Here is a 25,277-nt window from a genome sequence, read left to right as displayed (position 1 = left end):
TAAGGATCCCACAGACTTTGCTAGATACAGACCTAGCCTAAGTGAAACGAGTATGGTTCTCTGGGATAAAGCGAACCTTCCTTCATCAATGAATTTTGACGAGACATAACGAACTGTAATCATTTTGACGAGACATAACGAGCTGTAATCATAGGGTGCTAACGTGATGAAAGCGCAATGTTCACGCCAGAATAACATTACCATAACTTGTAAACAATCTATTTCATGTTCGGTCAGTACTACTGGTAATATTTGTCATGGCATGTAGACTGCAATTTGTTCAATAATTATTGCCCAGATGTAGGATAGGCTACCCGAAATGCGCTAATTAAAGCCCACAGCATATTACCACCAAAGCGTGTTAAGTCCTAATAATAATAGCGGCTTATTGTGACGTGGTAGCAAATCATGTTATCAAAGAAATAGACGTAGGCTAATGTAGGAATGCACACAGATATATTGCAACAGGTAATGGTGTAGGCCTATCTGACAAAGACCTGAGTGGTTGGAACGTCGTACTTGAACACTGGGCGCAAAGAAGACTATCCTCACATTTTCCCCTTTGCTTCTGTCAAAGAAATCCCATGAACACAGGAAGTCCTAGGGTAGCCTATACTGTACATCAGATGGCCTAAAGATTAGGCCCCTCTGCATAGCATTCAGTGATTTGCATGCAGTAATTTTAACACTGACCTTGATCTAGCCTAGTTTGGCTATTTAAAGCTACTTTATTGCCATAATTATAACAAACAATAAAGGACTTTCACACAAACTAGGCCTACTATTTTACTGACTATAAAAAAAATAATAAATATGTAGGAAGTTTAGAACCCAGAATTGACCTGCACACTACAAAAGTGCACCGAATTCAACAAAAATGACTCAATACACTTGGAGGAGGTACGAGTCCTTTCTTTTCCAGATATCTTAGGATTTCGCCATAGTATCATTTCAGTATCGAGCATCGTATCGAAGTCAGGGTTCCAGACTAACTTTTTGCACTGGTTGCACTGGTGCGCCTAACTTTTTTTCTTAGGTGCACCAGCACAAAAGTTAGGTGCACCCAAATTTTCAACCACATCGCATTTTCCCTTAATTACTGTCCTATATAGGTTGTCCTATGACTTATGATTTACAATTCTACAAGAAAAGTAACTTAATGAAGTGTTGGTGCTTTAAGTGCTTCACTGAGCTGAAATTTAAACTTAAAACATCTCAAGATGAATTAAATAAAAATAAGTGAGTAAATTAACAGTGCACGTCTTTTAAGGGCTTCAAACTGTACATCTCATGGCTCAATGTCTTACATACTATCCTTCATGATCTTTAGGCCTTGGCTAAACCAGCTCGCCATGCTAGCATCTTCCATAGAAATGTACAATTTAAGGAGATGTTCCAAGTAGCCTGGGGGGGTTTTATGTGATTTTGCAATGATGATTGCAATAATCATTTGACAGCCCCACAATGCAATTTACTTTTTAATTTTAGTATTTTTAAATATTCAATAAGAACATCACTATGGTTAATGCAGTAACGAAAGGGTAGGCCTATTAGTATAGGCTATTTCAATGACTTGCCATGATCGATCTAAATGTGTCCATTCAATTCACCGTACACAATGACCACAGTTATACATGCAGGGAATATTCGGGCTTTAAATGTAGCAGCGATATTCGGTTTGTGCCAAATACCGGATTAAATTGATTGATGCCATCAGAATGAGTTTACAACTTGTGCGCAAAAAGAATATTGCTGTTGAAAACCGGGTTAGCCTACTCCCTGCATGTCTGCGGTCAATGACGCACTCCTTTTCGGCGATATCTGTATCTCTGTTGTTCGGGAAGGCCTTGTATGCATTGTTCGCAATTTTAAGATGTCTTTTCATCTGCAATGAAATTTGGCGCAAGTGGCATTCCTGTACGTCGGGTTTACGTTCAAACTATTTTTCTGGTGAATAATTATTTCGGACTGAACTTGGTGAAGGGAAGTTTCACTAGGCCTATCGTAGGCAACGATAAACTTGATCATCATCTCGGGCTCGTCTGATCGGTTTGCTGCTGCCAGCCGCCGAAAGGCAGTGGGGAGAGGGGACATTTATCTCGGCCTATGTGACCACACTGTAATGCAACTACATCCACTCTGTTTATCTGATGGGTCTCTGACCTCTCGCCACGGCCAATCAGAGGGGAGGTCCCGCCCTTCACTATCTGTGATTTGTTTAAACGACGATATTGGCCAAATATGTGTCTGTTATTGAACCAAAGGTAGAGTTTCAATGCGCACACTTTTTTCCTCTCTCAAATAGCTGGTTGCATTTTTGAAAAATTAGGTCGCATATGCGACCAAATTGGTCGCACTCTGGAGCCCTGGAAGTCATAATTTTGGTATCGTGACAACACTACTATGGGGTTTGGCAAGACGTTCGTGAATTTTGACGAGCCATAACAACTGTGACCATAGTGTGCTAACGTGATGAAAGCGCAATGTTCACTCTAGTATAATACTACCATAAGTGGCAAACGATCTATTTAATATTCGGTTAGTACTACTGGTAATGTTTGTCATGCCATGTTGACTGCAATTTGTTCAATAATTATTGCTCTTCGAGTCTCGGTAAAATGTCATTTATGGCAGCGGTCCCCAACCACCGGGCCGGACATTCCTAACCGGGCCGTAGCCTACGACATGAGTTTTAAAAAAAATGCATGCAAACTAGACTAAATTTAATTCGCAATAATGTCACGTTTTTACATGGCATAGGCCTATATGCAGTTGTTTGATTGCACGCAGTTTGCATTTTGCAAGGTCTATTTTCTTACGTCTGTCTGTCCCGCCTTCAACACTTTTACATATTGCCTTCAGCGCTGCGCAGCCTCAGGTCAGCTCACTTCACTTGATCAGTTCTTGGCCAACGGTAGTGTCACACGAAGTTAGCTAAACTGCTAGAATGAGCAACAAAAAAACAAGCATCTTCAGCAGGTCACTGGCCAGAGTGTTTGAGTTGCGAGAGCCGCTGCAGAGATTTCTTACAGAAAAAAAAGTCACCGTTAGCTGCACATTTTAGTGATGAGGACTGGGTGTCAAAACTCGGGTTGCTTAATGACCTCAACCTGTCACTCCAGGGGAGAATGACGACTGTCTTTAAACTGGCAGATAAAGTCGCTGCATTTAAAGCCAAGCTTGATTTGTAGGGACGACGAGTGGACCGGGGTGTATTTGATATGTTCCAAAAAGTAGTGGGGGTTTTGGGAGAGACTGAGGCAGGGCCCTTTCTCTCGCAGCTGGTGCGCGATCACCTTGTTGCGCTCTCAAATGAGTTTGAGCGTTACTTCCCATCCTTCAAAGATCCACGGCAAACCAATGAGTGGGTCTGCAACCCATTTGTCAATATCCCGAATAGTCCTAACTTGTCAGCGCAGGAGGAAGAGCAGTTGATCGAAATTGCAAATGACGGTGGTCTTAAGAGTGTGTATAAGGAAACCTCTCTGGCAGGTTTTTGGATCAAAACCAAAGCAGAATATCCCGAGATAGCCGTAAAAGCGCTGAAAACGTTTCCCACCACGTATCTATGCGAGGCCGGGTTTTCGGCAATGACTGCAACTAGACAAATTGCGCAATCGACTGGACATTTCAAACACACTGAGGGTGTCACTGTCTTCCATCACCCCCAGATGGAAGCTTCTTGTTGCAGAGAAACACGCAGGGCTCCCACTGATTATATTCGTAATGCACGTTTAGTTCCCATGTTTTGTTCCCATATTTTGTTAAGCATGTTCACACTTATAGATGTAGCTTCAAGTTGTTCAATATTCATAGTGTTCAATTTTCACTTCTTCAAGTTCACGTTTTTCAGAAGAGATCGTTACCTTCACTGTTCATACATAACTGGAGCTAGTTCTTTTCAAGTAATGCATGCACAACACATATGGAACATGGAACCCCCAAACCCCCCCCCCCCCCCCCCCGCCGGTCCGTGAAAAAAAAATAGGAATCAAACCGGTCCATGGTACATAAAAGGTTGGGGACCCCTGATTTATGGTACATAGCTCATTTAGATACACATATGTTGTGTGTGCTCGCGTTTTTTGGAATCCGCCGTCTTGGTTTGTATAGAAATGAATAGGCTATTAAGTGACCTACACGTAAAAGGACAGAAATAGGTGACTGACTTTGATAGCATAGGCTACAGCAGTGGTTCTCAACCTTTTTTCAGTGATGTACCCCCTGTGAAATAATTTTTCAGCCAAGTACCCCCTAACCAGCGCACAAGAATTACCGCTACGCTTCAACCACGACTCCATCGTTTGAGTTTTGACAGTGATGGACAGGTGATGGCAGGTGGCATGTGACAGGTTGGGTTGAACCATCCAGGTATGGGGGGGGGACTCTGGGTTTTTAGGATAATGAAATTGAATAGCCTGCTGAAATATAAAACTAATTTTATAAACTCCTGAAATATTTATTAAATAATTGTTTTTTTAAAGTATTTTTGCATGGATTCTACTTTTAAATATATGTATATTTTATTTTTTTTCATGTTTTAGTACCAGCATTGATTTTTAAAGAATTAAAATATAAAAAGCATATTATAAAAATTCTTATATTTTGACATGTATCTCACCACAGCAAGCACATAGCTTTACGTGCATTTCATGTGTGTAGGGCAGACTGTCCTGAATCTGGCAATATAATTGCCATGATGGAGGGATTGTATGGGGCTGAGCAATTTACAGACATATGTGGTGTGAAATAGATAGATAGATAGATCAAGATAGATAGATAAGATAGATAGGAGATAGATACAGATACTTTATTTATCCCCAAGGGGAAATTCAAGGGTCTCAGTAGCATACAGACATCACACACTACATGCACTTACAGCAGAAATGGTAAACATAAGTATAACTCCACTGTACAATAAAGACAGTAGAAGATAAGAAAGATAAGAAAACTAACAAAACTAAATACTAAATACACTATATAAATTAAATTAAGAAAGTCCAATGTGCTTGAGGGTGATCAAGCATAAGACGCTTGTAGTGACAGGGCCGGGACTGGTAAGGTGCTAAAGGGAGTGAGTGTCATGGTGAAGGTGCAAACAGTAGTCCAACCATAGTCCTTAGTTATGTGTGCATGGCAAGGTGCTCAAGAGAGTGAGTATCATGGTGAAGGTGCAAAAAGTAGTCCAACATTAGTCCAACAGTGCAAGAGTAAGCAAGTAAGCAAGAGACCAGCATAAATAATATGGACAAATAGGAGAGTAAAGTATAATCGGGTTCTAAGGGTTAAAATCTCACGTACCCCCTGGAGTGCCTTCACATACCCCCATTTGAGAACCACTGGGCTACAGGATAGGAAAGAGATACACGACTTTCTGCTTATCCTTTTCATTGGTGACGTTTTCACAAGCGAGGGCGTGTCGAGGTGTAATGCGGAGAGGCTAATAGCCTGACAGTCTGAACACAAGTGTCAGGGTCATGAGGCTTGTAGCCTGAGCTACCATCACCAGGTGGCCCTGAAATTACCCTAGTCTGGCCTGGCTCGACGGTCTGAAGCCGGCTAATGATTTGCAAGCAGTAATTTCAACATGACCTTGATCTAGCCTACTTTGGCTATTTAAAAGGTACTTTATTGCCAAAAACAACACAATGTAAATAAACTATAACAAACACTAAATGACTCACACACAAACTACTGACTATAAAAAATAATAATTATGTAGGAAGTTTAGAACCCAGAATTGACCTGCACACTACAAAAGTGCACCAAATTAAACACAAATGACTCAATACACTTGGAGGAGGTCTGCATCCTCTCTAGGGTTGGGTATCATTTGGGTTTTATCCGATAACGGTGCTAAATCGATACTTTTAAAACGGTGCCGGTGCCGAAACGGTGCCTGAACCGGTACTTTGTTTTTAAAATATTTTAAATTAAAATGGTCTAAAGCGAATTGCTTTTTTTTTTTATTAATGATAAGACAAATTTGAACATGAAAATGAACTGTTATATTCAATTTACTATCAATATCTCATTGCTCCTACGAATAATACATTTAAATGTTAAAACGGCTTGCCATGCATGCACACACAATGGTAGGCTAAAGCTCTGCTTTCTAGTTTATTCAGTGTAGGCGGTTTGCCATAAGGTATGTTAAAACCGCTTTCCACAAAACTGCCAGGCATTTGCAAGCAAGCTAATCTAACAGGGACTCTACTTTCCAGTTAATTCAGTGTGTTCCCAAATGCTTCAAGAAATTTCATGTCTTCACCCATAACACATAATAGTTTTGAACATGATAGGCTACATGTCTGTCTTGAAGTGTTTAGATTTCCAGCGCTAGCCTAGTAGGCATTTTAACAGCAACTATGGCTATGCGCTAACACCAGTCAGCTGAGTTTAATTAGCGATAACGTACGGAGATGGTTTCATAGCCTCTTTGACAGGTCAGTGACATCAGGTATGTAACCTACATATTTATGTTTTTGCCAGCTAACTTTTAACATGATCTTCAAATTGATTGTGATGCTATATGGGCTTCATGCACATGAAAGATTAATATCATGCCATTATGTTGTTTAGAACACACCGTGAAATACAGTTTTCACCTTACAACTTTGCTGATAACATTTCAAATAAATGCCAGTTAGCGCATTAGCAAGGATATTGTGTAACATATAGGCTACCGTATTTTCCGGACTATAAGTCGCTTCTGAGTATAAGTCGCATCAGTCAAAAAATGCATCATGAGCAGGAAAAAAAACATATATAAGTCGCACCGGACTATAAGTCGCATTTATTTAGAAATGTATTTCACAAAATCCAAAACCAAAAAGAGAGACTATAACTGGATTATAGAGGCCAAAAAGATTAATGAAGATGAAGGAGTGAAGGCAGCCAAGAGGATGGCAGGAATGTAATTGCAAAGCAAAAGATTCACTAAAAGAAAATGCCATGAGGTGCACCAAAATGTTACTAAAATGTGGAGAATACAATGCAATCAAGCATTTTGGGCGATGTGGAGTCACAAGCTGGCAGCAGATTAAATGCTCATGAGAGAGAAAAAGATGCAGTTTTAGACGTGACCGAAACGATAGGCCTATATGCCCGACGGTAATTGTAAAGCAATTTACAAAAGATTCACTGAACAAAAATGCTGATATGATACATGAAAATGTAGCTAAACATGTGGAGAATACAATGCAATCAACCTTTTTTGGCGATGTGGAGTCACAAGCTGGCAGCAGATTAAATGCTCACGATAGAGAAAAAGACTGTTTTAAAAGGACGTGACCTAGCTGAGGCAAGCCATGGCAATAGGCCCGATTTGTAAAGCAATTTACAAAAGATTCACAGAACAAAAATGCTGATGTGGTACATGAAAATGTAGCTAAAAATGTGGAGAATGCAATCAAGCATTTTGGACGATGTGGAGATACAAGCTGGCCGCAGATTAAATGCTCGAGAGAGAAAAAGATGCGGGTTTAAATTGACATGCAGACCGAAGCTGCAGCAAGCAGGTGATATTTAGAAATGTATTTCACAAAATCCAAGACTAAGAACAGACAGACTATGCAACTGTACACATTGAGGCAAAAAATATTGAGAATTCTACAGGGAATGTTAATGAAGAAGGAGTGAATAGTGGCAAGAGGCAAGCCGAAGGCTGCTGACAAGGCCCGACGCTAATTGTAAAGCAATTTACAAAAAAAAAAAAAAAAAATCACTGAACTCAAATGATGATGTGGTACATTTAGCTAAAATTTAGCTAAAAATATGGAGAATGCAATGCAATCAATCATTTTGTACGATATATTGGCACAGGCTGGCATGCAGCAGAACAATTGCTTGGCTGGCCACCTCCGAGAGAGCGAGAGAAAAAAAGATGCACATTTAAAAGGGTCTAAATTCCAGTGCGGAATTGCGAATAAATTATTACTTAGTATTGAGCATAATAATAAAAGTCCCGCAAATCTAGCCATCATAATGCGAGAGATTCCCACACATTTTACCCTGTCTGACATTAATATAATAATGGAGCGGCCTGAGTGTGGGACTATTGACGGACCAACTCTGACTTCAATTGAACCCCATGCAGGCGCACGCGCGCGCAGGACCACTTTGGGGGTGCCTCTCTTTCGTTGCTCTCTCTCTCTCTCTCTCTCAGCAGGATTTGTCAAATTATAGCCTAGGTGCTTCAACATCAACCGCTATCGACAGGAAAGGAAAACAAACATTTAGCGATCAGGAACAGTCAGGAATTTTGCAAATACAGAAGCATGACCGCCTAGGCTATAACGTAGAGAACATGGATGACTTCTCTATTTGACGTTCGATTGCGGACGTGAACAGACAGCTACAGACACGGAGCGCACATTAGGCCTACTTTCACTTTCTGTGCGTATTCATTACGTGAAAGATAATTAGTAGCAAAACAGCGATCAAATATTACATGGCAGTGCGTTTTTTTTTCAAATGTTTTCATGCATGTCTAGATAACAGGTGAGGGATGTTTAGGAGACTCGTAAATCCTCAAATTTAGGCTGCGCAAAGCACAGCACCTTTATTTGGCCATGGCTTGTATTCGAGTCAGCTATAATATAGTCCTTTATTTCTTGCGTTTTATTGTGAGACATAGGCCTACTTTTCGTTTGGAGCGGCATGGGTAGGCTATCAAAAGCAGATGTTTAATTTGAGATTTAATTTGCGTTTGGACTGTGGATTATATTGCTAAATATCGGGACTGATGACCACTGCAATCTGTGGGGTATTTAATGGCTTACTATTAAGTTTCATGTGTCGGGAATTTCGATTGCCATCCACTTATTGCGAGATAAGGTATCCGCGCTTTCATTCATTCGTGTGCTGTGCTGCAAGGGAAACCTTATTCCGTATAGCCAAAGATGTCTAAGATAGCCTAAATGTAGTTATTTTTTAAATTATGCATGATTTACTTTTTTATAAAATTCATAGGCTGGTGCCTGGCAGCAACAATTGTGTTTAAATGTAGGCTTCAGCCTCTAGCTCAGAAGGGTGCAGCATGCGACTAGCTTGAGAGCAATGAGAGCAACGTGTTGGACTCATGGTGTAAATGACTTTTCATTGGCAACAATATAAAATATTAAGAGCAGCTCTTTTATGAGTTAAATTGAAGCAAAATTATACTGGCTTTTATTTGTCCAAATCTGAGGCCCGGCTATAAATAGAATCCCTGCCATAATTTGACGATTTAGGTATGCACGTGTGTTTCAGGCGTAGTGAAGTAGCTCTCTCGCTCTCTGTAGACGTAATGTTTCACGTAGGTTCATGTCAGTTAATATAAATTAACATTTAAAAACATGTTCAATTATATATTTTTTCATAAGTCACACCTGACTATAAGTCGCAGGACCAGCCAAACTATGAAAAAAAGTGTGACTTATAGTCCGGAAAATACGGTACTGTTGATGTTGTTTCATAGCCTTTTGCTTGTGTGTAGTTAGACCCACTGCTAGATTTTGACAGGACCTTTAAAGTAAGCTACTTGGGCTCACGCAAGCTGTCAAACACTGTCCACTGGCCTATGTGGTGCGCCCCTCTGGTTGTAGTGTTTAAGTTAGCTAACTGTATATGGATGTGTTGCTATCAGAGCAAGACGTTAGATATGGCGCATGACATGCAGTGATGCCTCGTATTAAAAAAAAAAAAAAAAAGCTATTTAAACGCTATCGTGTTAACACTAAACCCGATTGACGCAAAGTGAGTCAGAAAAAACACCCTTTCTTCTCTGTTACATTGCTCCGGAACTGTTCATCGCAGCGAGATGAAACCTTTATTGCGTATCAAAGCAGAAGTGGGGCTTTCCAACGAGACTATGCACTTGTCTGTACGATCAAGTATGAAAATAAAAAAAAATACAATCCTGAAATTAAATCAATTGCGTTCACCTGCGCACCCATTACGCTCATTTGAATTACTCGCGGACCCGTGATCGGATAGATATGCTACGCATGTCAGATGAAAGAAGACACAGAGCCATCATTTGATACCAAGTACATCCTTCTGGGTTAAACAACAGACGAAGTGACAGCAAAATAATAACTTCATATAGCTTGACTTAGCCCACGTTTTTGTCTGTGTTTGTGGCAAAGCATGTTTATAATCCAACGCTATTGTAACTTCTCTATGGCAAAGCATGTTCATAATCCTGTTTTGAGATCCTAGAAAATTCCTGCATGGCATCCAATTCAAGGCTCACATTGAATCCCAATTTGTTCAACAAAGAAACACCTTTTTTGGCTTGTTGTAGAGAATCATAGAGTGCATGTACACCATAGCACACACAGGCTAACACGCAAAGTCTGGTCAAGTCAGGTCAGATCAGTTCGTGTCACAGGTATGGAGCGCAGAAAGGTCATCACTAAATTAAACAATGGCATTTATTTCTGTAAGGCGAACACCACATCCGTAAATTGATCGGCCCCAGAGAATCCCTCCACCATGGCAATGATATTGCTAGATTCAAGACAGTCTGCTCTACACACACAAAGGTAAGTCGAGCTGCCAGCTTGCAGTGGTGAGTATGTCAAAATATATGTATTTTTATTATTTAAAAATCAAAATTAAATCAATGCAAGTCTCATGTTACTTGCTCTGCTGCAGCCAGGAGTTTCTGCTGGACGGTCTCCTGATTTATTTAATGTGTGGGGTTTCAATGAGTGTTTGAGTGGTTTTTCCCCCCAAAGTAATTTAAATACTCGGCTGTACAAAAAAATGGAACAGGTGAGCAGACAGATTCTACTTCAAGTCTAACTTCAGCTGCAGTATCAAACTATAATGCTTCACAGTGTGGGACATTCATTTCACAGACTAGTAATATAAATGCAAATGGTTATGGAACACCCATTTTTTTTCACCCAATATCCAACTAAAGATATAAGAACAATTTTCATGATACATTTTGAACATGCTACCATGGAACATATTTTCATATGCATTGATGAATTTATGGGAGGGCGAGGGAAAAGTGGGAGTAGACCATCACGCAAACACAGGGGAGGAGAAGTGCTAATAGCGATTAGGTGCTCCACCATATGAACAGCGCACGTCTGTTTTGCGGTGAAAAAGTTAAATCCAAATTCCGGTTAAATGCATCTATTAGGCTATAGAAACTTTCAGAGACAGCTGATTCAGTATTCAGAGCATCAGTTTTCTTTATTGTAGGCTACTATGTCAAAAGCAAATTTAACGTTTGTTTGCCTTTCTAATAGGCTATAGTTTGTTCACTTTCACGACATTGCCTTCTCAATCTGCTAGACTAGGGTAGCCTATTTTAAGGCATAGCCCTAGTCTACCTGCAGTAAATAGTTCGAGTATTTTTTTTTAAGTGGAGTAGGCCTAGAACTACTAGGGCTACTGTATGTCGCTGCTTGTTGACATCTTATTATCATGTAGCCTATGATCGCTAAACTTTGATTATTTTTAATGTCGCAATCGGTTATCTCCGTTCAGCAGCGCTTGTGGTTCAGCTGTGGGCACGCAATTAGCCGCAGGGACAGGCGGTGATGACCGATGTCAAAGTCCTTCTAGGCAAGTCCCTCCACTCGGCGGCCATATACCAACGTTTTATGGGCACTCATCGGGCACAGTCTTTGGGTCGAACTGCGCGTGCGCAAGGCTTCACGACACCAATCTTGCTCCAGCAGCGAGATCACAACACATGATTGGCACGATGTCTTCACAACACACAATATGATTGGCTCAATGTATTCACACCACATGATTGGCTCAATGTATTCACATGTCGACGTTTTGCCGAGGAAGGGGTGGGATGTGTAGACAACGGCCATATTGGCGTGACAAACTAGCCCCATGCATTTCTATGGAGTATTTTTTGAGTGCTGTGTCTCCTCATTAGAAAGTCTCTGCCGATGTTTACTAGGACTGGGCGATAAAACGATAGCGATATGTATCGCAATAGACATGTAATCGATATCAATAAAAAATACGTTCAATATAACATTCGATAATTAAAGGCAACACACACCTCCCGCCTTACAGTGTCCATAAATACATAGGCTATATTGCATGTGCAACTCTACCAGAGTAGGGATAGAAGTAGGCCTACCTCAACACAGACTCTCAATGAGTCCTTGCCTCTCTCTCTCTCTATCCCTCCCTCTCAACAGGCGCATCCCTCCTCAGCATGCACATGTAATCCAAACATTCACAATCGTGCAAGACGGCTAAGATAGCATCATTAGCACACTGCGCGAAGTTGTTCAAAACTAATGCATTCAAATTGACTGTTAAGTTCTAATTATCTCAAACCCGATGCAAATGGAGAAGTATTTTCCAAGACTCAAACGGGCCTGTCCCAAGGAGAAAAAGTAGCCTATTCATTTGAAACTTAAACACACGTGGGGAAACTGAACAGTCTAACCAGTAGACTATGATAAACTAGCAAATTAAGCTACTTTGTTTACAATATTTCCAGGCTTCAACCTGGGGGATATTCCATCAACCTCGCTAATGAAGGCGGCGCTTAACAGAAATAGCCTGGCTTGAACTAGCGTAGACTTCCACTTGGGGCTAAAGCCGTTCCATTAACTCAAGTTAGCGGCATCTTGGCCTCGTTTATTCAAGCGAGGTTAAAGTCAGCTTCATCTCTGCTCGTGCACGAGGTAGAACAGTAGACCAAAACAGTAGATTGACGAAAAGAGGATATATGTCGTAAAATTAAGACAATACTAGACAATTTCTGTTCGATTTGGCAAGCGCCATCTACAGGATTTTCATCAAAAGTCATCAAATTTAACATCGAGAAAAAAAAAATAGATTGCCTACAGAAATGGGAGAATAATGAAAGCATACATTTAAAACAACAATGCTAATGGTTTTGAAATCAATTGCGAGTTTGATTGGCTTCACTCTTGAACACATAGGTACAGTCTATGCTTCAACAAAACGAGTGAATGAATAAATAGTATTAACTCAAAAACAACTTATGGATATGCATATGGATATTCAATACTATCTATGGCCTAGCTTACGTTCTTAGATTAAAAGAGTTCACTCCAAATTATTGTCTAGGTGTAGGTGGTCATAAAATAAATTAGTATCAACATAATAGCCTATTGTCTCCCATAAGTCCCAAAGTGTTTTGAAATAAAATTATCTGAAATGCAATGGCTTTCAATTCAATTTATGCCTAATATTTCATCTGTGTAGCGCACAGTTGATTTGACATTCATGAACAATCGTCGACACATGAAGCAGTTTTAATTATTAGCTGGCTGCAGAATTATCCTTTGGCTTGCATCAGATAGGCTATAGCTGTAGCCCACTGGCAAAGCTGTCACTGAACAGCCTACCAAAATGTGCATGACCCTTTATCAGCAGTATGTCTTTCATCAAAGATTATAACTAAAAATGCCATTATCAAGGTGATAAACTATGGAGCCTTAATACTTCGAATGGGAAGCGAACCTGCGAACACGCAAGAATGTAATTCCTTTCCTATGCCGTCTTGCTGCACGTTACACCACCACCGAACGTAAGTGACGCAGAGTAGCACGATTCCTAGAACCACACGCATGTGAAGTTAAAACATGTTTAATCGTATAATCTTCATACATTCTTTGGAGGTAGTGAATGTGTAAATCCATGCTTGGTGCACTGTCGGAAAAAAACATTTCTATAGGCCTACTTCTATTTTTGAAGTTGTAGGCTACAGGTGACGAGAGCACAGGTTGACGGAACCATCTTTTTGGACTCGTTTTTCGACTGATTGGTCTTTTTTGCAACACAGCTTAATTTAGCTTGAAAGTTAACCTGCTACGGAGCAGGTTAGTTCTGTGGCATAAATTCCCATGGTTACCAAACTGGGATTCACGTTAACCTCATTAATGGAACAGACTTCTCACTAAAATTAGCAAGACTTATCGAAATAAGCCAGGTTTGGCCTTTAGCGAGGTTGATGGAATACCCCCCAGTGCTGCTTTTCATTCAGACTTATATGCACATTTATTTATTTGAGTGTTTTTCATGATTGTGTTGCTATTTCTTTTCCCTGTTTGCTTTGATTGATAACGGAGGTGATTAAAATCAGAGGAAGGTTCAGTTTAAAATAAAAGTGTTTAAATTTAACTTTTTTTTTCTTCTGGTCCTTATCTGAAATAGATTAAAAAAAAATCAATAATTATCGATATCGACTGATATGAAATACTAATCGTGATACAGTTTTCAACCATATCGCACAGCCCTAATGTTTACATAGCCTAATGAAGTGACAGCTTAGTAAATTCCATGCAGTATGGCAAAGCATAGTGTTCGCTGCATAGAAAAACTCAGTAGCCTATTAGCGCTTTCTTTGAAGTCCTACATCCAGCCCTGAGTGTTGGCCTGGTTGCTAGCTTCTTCAAACTTTGCAAACTCAGCTGGGTGTTGTTACAATTGCGGCGCGCAAATGCATTTGACCGGCATAAAATCGGCATGTCTCAGACTGACCGGCCGGTCGGCGGTCATGGCCGATCACGTGAAAATCGGCCAATTCCGGTCACCAGCCGATCTATCGGTGCATCTCTACTGTAGACGATATATTGCACACCCCTGCTACCCAACCATCAGTCAGTACTTTGACTATCCAAAAAAGTACATCTCAAAACATAAGAAAGCTTTAACTCACAGCTCTCAAATTGACCTATCGCTAAACGGAGGGGATATAGGCTCATCGGATCAGTTTTTGTCCTAATAGCCTACCCTACTATCTCTAAGATTTCACTATTGACGGCACAATAACTTTTACAAAAGACCAGAAAACAATGTTAAGGCATTTGTGGAGAAGAAGGATGGTTTGTGTGTTCTTCCTACATCTCATGGTAAGTTATTTTGTTGCTCTAATTGGTTAGAACTAGAACCCCCCCTGTATCGGTTGAAACACGCCCAATAATTACGTCCCAATGGAGCAGTATCAGACTCATATTCTGACTAGAATTGAGTATGGCTACGTCAGGCTAGCAACATCCAACTTTCCCACCTAAATATGTGGAATTGGGTAATATGAGGACGGTAACAGTATCAATGTTGGCAGGTATGCTATTATGATTTAATGTTACAATATATTTGACTTTACACTACTCATTTGTTCATAATGCTTATACTGTTTATTGTTGCAGTTGTAAGTTGCTCTGAATAAAAACGTACATCAACATAGCTTAAACCTTACCGTAAACCTGTAAATTTGCCAAAAAGGAGCTTGCTAGCTACTCAACAACTGTTAGGCCTAACTTCAGTTAATGGTTCTAGGCTACCAAACTCGAGCCAGATGCCAGTGTGACACTTTGGCCGTTTACAACCGAAGCTAGTTGAATTTCAGAATAAACCCCCCGGGTGGGGGGGTCCCTAATGTCAGACACTGTAACGTTAACGTTATTTGAAAGCTCTTATCGTAGACGTTGTTATTCAGGTAGAAAAATGCAACGTTAAGCTTGACCACAAATGTTAAATGTTCCTAAACTGCTCTGTTCCAGGGATTGTCAATGGCTAACGTTAACAACAAAAAATTGTATATTCTATTCATCATAATGTTAGTTAAATAACTATACCTCTCTATCTAACTTCAGAAAGCTCAACTAGACAGCAGGTTGTCATAGCTTTGTTCCCACAAGGCCACGATGCATCTCATCCATGCTAACGTTAATTACAAAAGGATAGCTAAATTGAACACAATGTCGAGTTAAAATACGTTAATTCTTGAAAGTATTCGACATTAGTATCATAATGTTACAACAGTTTATAAGATAAGACTGTACTGATCTCTCATTTCATAAATACGTTATCAATTGATACATACCGGCTCGTCGACGCCATACTACTTCTCTCGTCCCTTTGCCAGCTGAAACGTTACGACAGTGTGCAACCAGCGACGACGTTTCCTACTAGTGGCGCCGTCCGTTTTCAAAATAAAAGTCACCACCCATTCGTTTGTTTGTAGGGGAGGGAAAGTGAAAACCAGCGCCCCAAGTGGTCGTGTTCCTATCGAAGAGCAGCTCTATGACCTTTAAAAAAAATATCATGAAGCCAAATTAGCGAAGTTATCCACCAAAAATATTTTTCAGTGTGCATACAGCAAGAATCTACTCTGAAAATGTCAGACCTTATTTGGCCTTTTTTTTTTTTAAATAAACAAAATTGCTCCTTTAGTTTCATAAACAGAGTACAACTAGTAGCCTATATAATAATAGTAGTTGTACTCACCGTAACCAGAGGCGGGCACAAATACATCAAAAACTATTTTGTTACAAACTACAAATACTGGCTCATAAAATGTAACAAAATAAAATACAAAATACTGATGTAAAATGTATTTAATTAAAATACAAGTAATTAGTAATTTGAAAATACAAAAATATCCACACAATAATCATGGTATACCAACTTTTTTAAAAGAATTTACAAGGCATATTATTGAAAAGGTATCCCCAAGAGACAAGAAATACTATTTTCTGATTGGCTGGCAGAGGGCTATTAATTCTGTAGCCTACATTGGGGCTCCTATGAAGTAGATCTGGTAAAAAAAAATGTAAACAGCATCCCATATCGATGATTGAACTGAAAAGAAGCAAACCTCTCAACAGTGGAATCAACTGTAACATTATGGCATACTACCCACCATCATTTCCGTAACCAATGAATGTAGAACGACAAATTTAACAGGTCGACCTCTTTTTAAACTGAACTGCATTTCCCTTTTTATGCTATAAATGCATGCCTATTGCCTATATAAATGACTGGCAACATGGGGGACAAACAGAATAACATCCTGTAAGGTGTCCCGATATACAGAATTAATTAACTTGGTGGAGAAAACTCTTTCTGCATCAGGGAGGTCTTTGCGTCAGTCTCCTCCATTACTTCATACCTCGGCGGATGTTATCGCTGGCATAAATCCTCATGTCAAATCCATTAACCCTCTAGGCGCCACTGTCGAGTTTACTCGACAAGATGCGGTACTGAATAAAACGGCCGATTTAGTCAAATAGGGTGTCATATTTCGTTCGACATCCACTCCACTAGGTGGCAGACATGTCATACGTCATCCCCGAGTCCGAAAAAGGTCATGGTTTAAACAAAACTTTTGAGCTACAGCGCAATGAATCAGTGCGTGCAATACCGGAGCTAGTGTGCGTGTGAGCCACTTAGTCAGAGCGATATTGTCAACGTTAGCGAGTATTTGCATTAGATTATCGTCTAATGGCATCAAAAAAGTTTACCTGAAATGAAGTGTTGGGTCTTCTATTCGCGGACCCTGATTCTGAAGGGGAATATCTGCCTTCAGGAAATGACGGTGATTCGTTTAGTGAGGCTTCAGATGCGTCCCTGCCTTCAATGATGCAGCTGGACAAAGTGAGAGTTTACTCCATAGTTTAGCTTACACCAAGCACAAACGTTGAATCGTTTGCCCAATGTCACTGGTGGGAATAATGTTTACGGGTTCGGAGTGTTCATCGGGAAGTTAGCAGGGTGTTAGTGGTGTGGCGAACAAGGCTGGAGGTAGCCTAATAGCGCTAGCTTCTGTCTTTTGCCTCTCCACAATCGCGGCGACAGTAACGTGGTGGAGCCTTTGTCTAATGCGACTGGGTATGTTAGACGAGGTCGAAGTGCTCATAGGAGAGTTAGGGGGAAACGTAGTGGCAGTGTGGGGAGTCGCAATGAGAATGACAGTAGGCCTAGTCCGAGCTGCGCAAATTCTCTCCACTCGGCGCGCGCGAGGCAGATCTGGCCATGCTACTCGCATGGTGGAGGTGGTGACACGCTCTCTCCCTCTCCCTCTCCCACACACACACACACATTAGGTCATGCATAGTCTATCACAAGATGATGGGAATGCCGGCCCTGTATGGATAGGGATAGGGAGTCATTATCTCTACAGCAAAAGGCCTGCTACATAAAAAAAAGAAAATGTCAGCCATTTATTAGTAATGATTTACACTGTTGATTTGCTATCTATTTCCCTGATCATTTAGGACATACACTATGTGTTCCTTTTTGTGTGTTCATGTCCTTGTGATGTGTGTGTCTTTGTCAGCTAAGAAAAAAAACATCAACAAAAACAACAAAAAGAAAAAAAATACTAACATTGTCTCTTGTCTTGTCTCGTCATCTCACTCCTGATCTGTGCCTTGCCGTGGCAAATGAGCTTTTGAACTAAACAGGTCTTGTCTACTTGTGTTTGTGTGTCATCTGAATAATCTATATGTGCCCCATACATGGAATTAGAGTGCCTACTGTATGTAGTAAATGGAAAATCTCTACAGCAAAAGGCCAGTCTACCGCTACATGCATTTGGTTTGTTTCGGCCATTTATTAGTAATGATTTACACAGTTTGTTCACTACTTACTATTTACCTGAGCATTCAGTATTGTGCAATATAGCATACAGAAGGTGAGGGACATTTTGGGGGGAAAGAAGTGGTGCATTTTATCATTCAAACATGCAACTTTTCATGAAAATTCTATAATCCAAGATGGCCGCCACCATATGACGTCATAATATGCAAATTAGATATAAACATTTAATCTCTACATAAACTTTGGGTCATCCTTAATATTTCTCTAATTTACAGAAAGTCTCTATCTCTTATCACTTTTAAGATATAGCCTTTTGAAATGAAGATGTCAAAATTGATCGTTTCGGAAAAAAACCTCTGGCGCCTAAAGGGTTAAGTGGTTTTAATACTGTCCTGTAGTGAGAATGAACATCAGCTATTAGGTACTCATGGTCTTGGGGTCAATGGTCATATGGGGTCCATGTCCTAATGTTCTCCCTCAGTATCTTATCTGTATTGTTTTCCAATTTTAGTCTTGACTTGACACACCTGACAATTCAATCTCCTGAAGTTAGTTACTTTTTATTTATTTTTTTAACTTTCAATGTTCTAAGGGGATGATGGAATAGAAAAGACAGATATAATGCTTTTAACTTGTCTATAGAGTGACATTATATTGGCGGCGCAAAAAAAATGGGTTTACAACCTATGTTGACCATTTTGGCTGCCTCAGTTGACTTTTCTATTCATTTTTTCCAACTTCAGACATGTCCAGAGGGGATCGTAAAAGAGAAAAGTTGGTCACCTACGTTGGTCACAATGTGGCAAACTACTGCAAGAAAAAGGAAAAATGGGTTTACATTTTACGCTGTCCTTCCAAAAGGGTAATAAAATTAGTACTTGTATGGATAAATCAACTTTAGAGCTGAATATAGGAAATTGGCCATCATTGGACACCCACCCTATTCTTATGGAGTAACCCCTAGGCAACAAGAAACAACAAAGAAAAAAAAAAAAAACTTTAACCAACAAAACAAGGTTCATCATGATTCTGGCATTTGGCTCCCAGACTATGATAAGCATAGCGTATTGTAATGGTTAGTATATTTAACTGAGTGATGAAATGTTGGCTTATTAGAGAAAAAATGACAGATTTTTTAAAGTATTTAAGTATTTGAAATACTCTAAATACAATCCCTCAAAGTATGTTGTCACAAACTACATTAGATTTGTTCAAATCCTGCAAAATACAAATACTAAAATACGCTAAAGTAATTAAATACGTATTTAAGAATTAAAATACTGCCCATGTCTGGAGGTATGGAACCATTTTAAACAAGTTGTGGGCAGTGACAACATATGTGTTGGCTTTGTCGCGTGCATTAAGTGCGGCACGATGCTCGTCTGACAGCAAAAAAACGTGGACCCACGATGAAGAGACACATGAAGCAGGCTTGCCATGGCAGAAATAATTATAGTCAGCCTTCAATGTCCTCTTTTGTCACTTCTCCAAGCATACCCCTGAGAGCGAGGCAAGCCCTCACAGAGAAATGCATTGAGTTTTGCTACAGGGGCATAATTTTACGTTGTAAGTGGCTTACTGTACGTTTCTTCATTTGGATTCATTTGTGATCCATTCCTTTCTGAATAAACAAACAACGTAGCCTAGTTTGCATGCTTCGATTGATTAAGATTAATTAGATGAAGATTAACTAGAAAAGCATTTCCTGAAGGAAATACAGTGCATGAAAATGCAAAAAATATGATGTCAAATATCATACAGAGTAAAAACAAACTATATTGGTTGCTAGGTAGATGAGGTTTAATATAGTTGGAATGACTCAACAGTTAAATAGGTGGATAGTTTATATAGGTAAATAATTTACTTGGTAGATAAGGTTTAATATAGTTGGAATGATTGAACGGTTAAATAAGTGGATAGTTTAAATGGTTAAATTATTTAGGTAGATAGTTGACGATAACTGACAATTGGAACGGCTCTAATGTTTGCTAGCAGTTATACTAACTAAGTTATCAAAGATAATAATGTTAACCAAGTTACTTAACTTAGTTAACTTAGCTAATGTTTTCATTTTTAGTAGTTATGCTAACTAGCACTATGTTAACCTTGTGACTTAGCTAACCTAGCTAATCATTTTTAGTAGGTATGCTAACTATGCTAACTAGCATGCTAACATGTTAAGTATGCTTACCATGTGACTTAGCTAACTTAGCTAATCATTTTTAGTAGGTATGCTAACTATTTTAACTAGCATGTTAACATGCTAACTATGTTAACCATGTTACTTAGCTAACCTAGCTAATCATTTTTAAAAGTTATGCTAAGTAGCATGTTAACTATGCTAACCATGTTACTTAGTTAACTTAGCTAATTATTTTTAGCAGTTTTTCTAAAAATGCTAACTAGCATGCTAACTATGTTAACCATGTTACTTAGCTAACTTAACTAATCATTTTTAGCAGTTATGCTAACTATGCTAACTAGCATGCTAACTATGCTAACCATGTTACTTAGCTAACTTAGCTAATCATTTTTAGCAGTTTTGCTAACTATGCTAACTAGCATGCTAACTATGCTAACCATGTTACTTAGCAAACTTAGCTATTCATTTTTAGCAGTTTTGCTAAAAATGCTAACTGGCATGCTAACATGCTACTTAGCTAACTTAGCTAATCATTTTTAATAGTTATGCTAACTAGCATGCTAACATGCTAGCATGCTAACTATGCTAACCATGTTACTTAGCTAACTCAGCTAATCGTTTTTAGCAGTTTTGCTAAAAATGCTAACTAGCATGTTAGCATGCTAACCATGTTACTTAGCTAACTTAGCTAACTAGCTACAGTGGGTAGGAGTCATAGTTGATGACAAGTAACAGTTACAATGGCTGAACAGTTAAAAAGTTCAGTAGTTTAAAGGGTTAAATTGTTTAACAGTAAAATATTATAGTGAGGACTTTTATTTTGAAACATTTTTTGGCAGAGGAAGCAGTTGAACAGGATGTGTAGTCTTAATAGGGCCAGTTTGTATGCTTAAAGCCTGAGACTGGCAGTTGGTCCAGGTGGCCCGAACACCTGCCATAGGATTCTAATTGCTGTGATGTCATAAAGGCCCAATGTTAAGTCAATGGGGAAATTTTGAGTAGTTTTTAATTAATAGTTTAAAAAGTATAAAAGTTACAAAGCTGAAAAATACATAGCACCCATGTCCTAAGTAACACCTACGTAACATAGTTTGAATGAAGTTTCTACGTTAAACGGTTGAAGCTGCATTAAGTGCGTTAGAAGAAGAAGAAGAATAAGAACTAGAAAAGCATTTCCTGAAGGAAATACAGTGCATGAAAATGCAAAAATATGATGTAAAATATCATACAGAGTAAAAACAAACTATATTGGTTGCTAAGTAGATGAGGTTTAATATAGTTGGAATGACTGAACAGTTAAATAGGTGGATAGTTTAAATGGTTAAATTATTTAGGTAGATAGTTGACAATAACTGACAGTTGGAATGGCTCTAATGTTTGCTAGCAGTTATGCTAACTATGTTAACAAAGATAATAATGTTAACCAAGTTACTATGCTAACTAGCATGCTAACAATGTTAAAATGTTAAGTATGCTAACCATGTGACTTAGCTAACTTAGCTAATCATTTTTAGCAGTTATGCTAACTAGCATGCTAAAATGTGAACTATGCTAATCATGTTACTTAGCTAACTTAGTTAATCATTTTTAGCAGTTATGTTAACTATGCTAACTAGCATGCTAACATGCTAACTATGTTAACCATGTTACTTAGCTGACTTAGCTAATCATTTTAAGCAGTTTTGCTAAAAATGCTAACTAGCATGCTAACATGCTAGCATGCTAACTATGCTAACCATATGACTTGGCTAACTTAGCTAATCATTTTTAGCAGTTTTGCTAAAAATGCTAACTAGCATGCTAACATGCTAGCATGCTAACTATGCTAACCCATAGACTGTATATATAGAACTGGACAGTGTGGCTGCATTCTACAGTGTTCTATGGAATTGAAGCCGCCGAGGCGACGCCATCTTGGAAAATTTGGAGCCAATTTGAAGTGCGGCTGCGCAGCAAAAGTTGAAGCATGCGCAGTGAAGAGGAGTCGCGGTCAGGCACGCCCACTCAGTTGCCACTCAGCGAGTTAAACACGCCCCTTGTCAAGTGAAACCCGCCCCCTTCTCCTTTCCACAACGCAGGTCGACTCGGCGCTGAAGGCTAGCTGGCTGGATGAATTTTACGGCTGTGACTGAGTTAGCTAAACAGTACAAACAACAATCGGTTTGTTCTTGTCTGGTAAGTGTTGCGTATCAACTGAAACGTTTTTTTGTCTATTGGTGTTCTTAAATACGTCTAAGAGAGCTTATTATGTTGATTATAGACTGTGACAATTTAGTATGGTGAATACTAATGAGCTAACAACAGAAATGCGGACAGCGAATTACATGCTAACGTTAGCAGCTACATTAACGTTACCGGGAGGCTAAGTTAGTCATTGAAGTGAAGATTAGCACACAGCTCCCTTAACAGTCGATGCATGATATAATTGGTTTTATTAGTTGTTGCTGTTTTCAAATATCATGTATGCCATCTCAACATGGAGTTACCATTGACTGTACATGGGGATTAATAACACTAGACAGTCAGTACAGTATATGATGTGATAAAGCAACGGTATGATGTGATAAAGCAACGCAAGTTAACGTTAACGTAATGTGAAGCATGGACCTCATCAACCTCGTGTTAATGTAACTACTAGCCATTTTTTCTAACGTTAACGACACCTCTGTTAGAGCTACTTCTGTGATGGTAGGTCGGTAGCATAGACTGTAAAAAATAGATCGGTAGGTCAGTAGTTGTAGACCGCATAAGTGAATGATCGATAAATGAAACGCCTGCATTAAACACTAGCTGCTACGCCAAGAACCAGTCACTTCCCAGGGATATCGGTGAACATTTGAGAAAGACCTTAGTTTGTCATCTAACGTCCATGATCAGTCATACTGATAACGTTATTTTTCAAGCTGACGCAAGTTAATAACATTCACACCGCATATTTAAATGTGTAGTTAACATTGTAGGTAGGCTGTGAAGTTTATTGCACACATATATTTAATTAATTGGTATTACTAGTGGTGTTGAGTGCCTGATTAGATGCTTTGTAATGTTGTAAAATTGTCTGACTAACTTTATTGTAACTTTCCTTTTTGCAGGTAAGATATGGGTGATGACTGAATGTACTGGAGGTGGCGGCAAGGTGGTCTCCATGGTCTACATTAGTCTGCAAGCAAGGGAATGCCTACGTGAAGATGTTTGGCTGGGGTGGTCTGAGGTGGCATGTCCTCCCCCTTTCTCCAAGTACCCTGACATCCATCTCCCTGACATCATCACCCACCGTCACTGGATCAACCTGAAGCCCCTTATACATGGGACATGGCACAGCACCACTACGTTCTGAAAACACATGACTTTCAATAACTTGCATGGCACCAAGAAAGGTCTGCTTCTGCTCTGAACCTTCTGTTAATGTGACATCATTTATACTTGAGGCTGTACACATCCCTTTGTTTCTATTTTCTTTATTGATGTCACCCAAACTTCAACTTTCTGTATGCCCCTGAACTCACACAAAATGTAAATTGCAATGCGCCATTTAACTAGTGGTGTAGTAGAGTTAGTTAGTTGTAGTGGTGGGTATACTGTGAGCAACCCCAAATGTTATTAAATACATATCCTTGCCTATTTTAAATGGGTTTACTGTGTAGTCCTGTGTATCACGTAGACTATACCACGGTCATTTAACTGCCTTGGTATTTAAGTCAGAGGCCATTGCTTAGTATTTAACTGTAGCCTACACAAAGATGTAGATGTTACAAGAATGTTAATATCAGATTAATTATTGGTTGATACTAAATCAATATTGAATGTTTTTTATTTATTTTGTGTGATCTATCATTCAGAATGCTGCAACATGCCACAATCAGCCAAAGAGGACACATCGTAACTCCTCTCCTAGTTACTCTCCATTGGCTCCCTACAGTAGACAGAATTAAATTTAAATCTCTCACTTTGGCCTATAGGACATTGACTGGATCTGCTCCTTGTTATTTTAATTCAATGATCAAGATATACATCCCCAACCGCCCACTGTGGTCTTCTGATGAACTTCTGTTGTGTCGACCAGTCTTAAACGCTAGGTCAAATTCAAGACTCTTTTCCTCAGTGGTACCATGTTGGTGGAATGAGTTGCCCAGTGCTCTTCGTTCTTGTGATAGTTTTTGGTCTTTTAAGCACTTCTTATACATTATGGTTTGTATGCAGTAGTACTGTTTTATTTTCATTATAGGCTGTTGATTAATTTGACATTGTTTATTATTGACATTCTCCTTAATGTAGTCTTACCATGTTATTGTTATTATATTATTGATTGAATGGGCATTATTATTTATTATTGCTTTCCCCCCTCATTGTTTATTTCATTAGGCTATTGATTGATCCCTGTTTTAAGTATTATATTGTTTTGTATTTGTTAAGGGTAACCATAACCATCATAATGTGGTATTTTCTTATGCACTTGAAACAAAGAATAAAAATGTTTCTTTAAACGTAGTACCACTTTATTTAAATCACACACTGAACAGCAAAGTAGCTTCCTGATTATGTGTAAAATGTTTAGAGTATCCTGTCCTGATGTAGTAGGTCCATGTTCTCATATTTTTACAGCTGACATGAAGGCTGCAGTATTACATTTTTGATTTATAATGGAGCACCCTCTCTGGTGAAAGACTAGCAAGCCTGTGGTAGAGGCATACGATTACAGACATATTGAGAGGGCCTATCAATGAGTTGTCACAGTTTTCAATTTAGACGTATTATTTTGAAATGATGTACGTCTACGGGAGGATTTACCCCGCAAAATGCTACG

At 39.2% G+C, this 25,277-nt stretch overlaps 1 protein-coding gene across 1 annotated transcript in view; it reads right to left on the bottom strand.

The window, feature by feature from the left end:
- The window catches only part of gtf2b (general transcription factor IIB), a 31,217-nt gene extending 15,273 nt beyond the window's left edge, over positions 1–15,944 (bottom strand). The window contains exon 1 of the mRNA XM_042110092.1: positions 15,833–15,944. Coding sequence (XP_041966026.1) covers positions 15,833–15,849 — 17 coding nt within the window. The 5' untranslated portion in view covers positions 15,850–15,944. The remainder of the gene's footprint in view (positions 1–15,832) is intronic.
- Between the last annotated feature and the right edge of the window lie 9,333 nt (positions 15,945–25,277).

The sequence above is a fragment of the Alosa sapidissima genome, chromosome 1, assembly GCF_018492685.1.
Source record: "Alosa sapidissima isolate fAloSap1 chromosome 1, fAloSap1.pri, whole genome shotgun sequence".
NCBI classification, from domain to species: domain Eukaryota; kingdom Metazoa; phylum Chordata; class Actinopteri; order Clupeiformes; family Clupeidae; genus Alosa; species Alosa sapidissima.
This window is presented reverse-complemented; position numbering and strand designations above follow the sequence as displayed.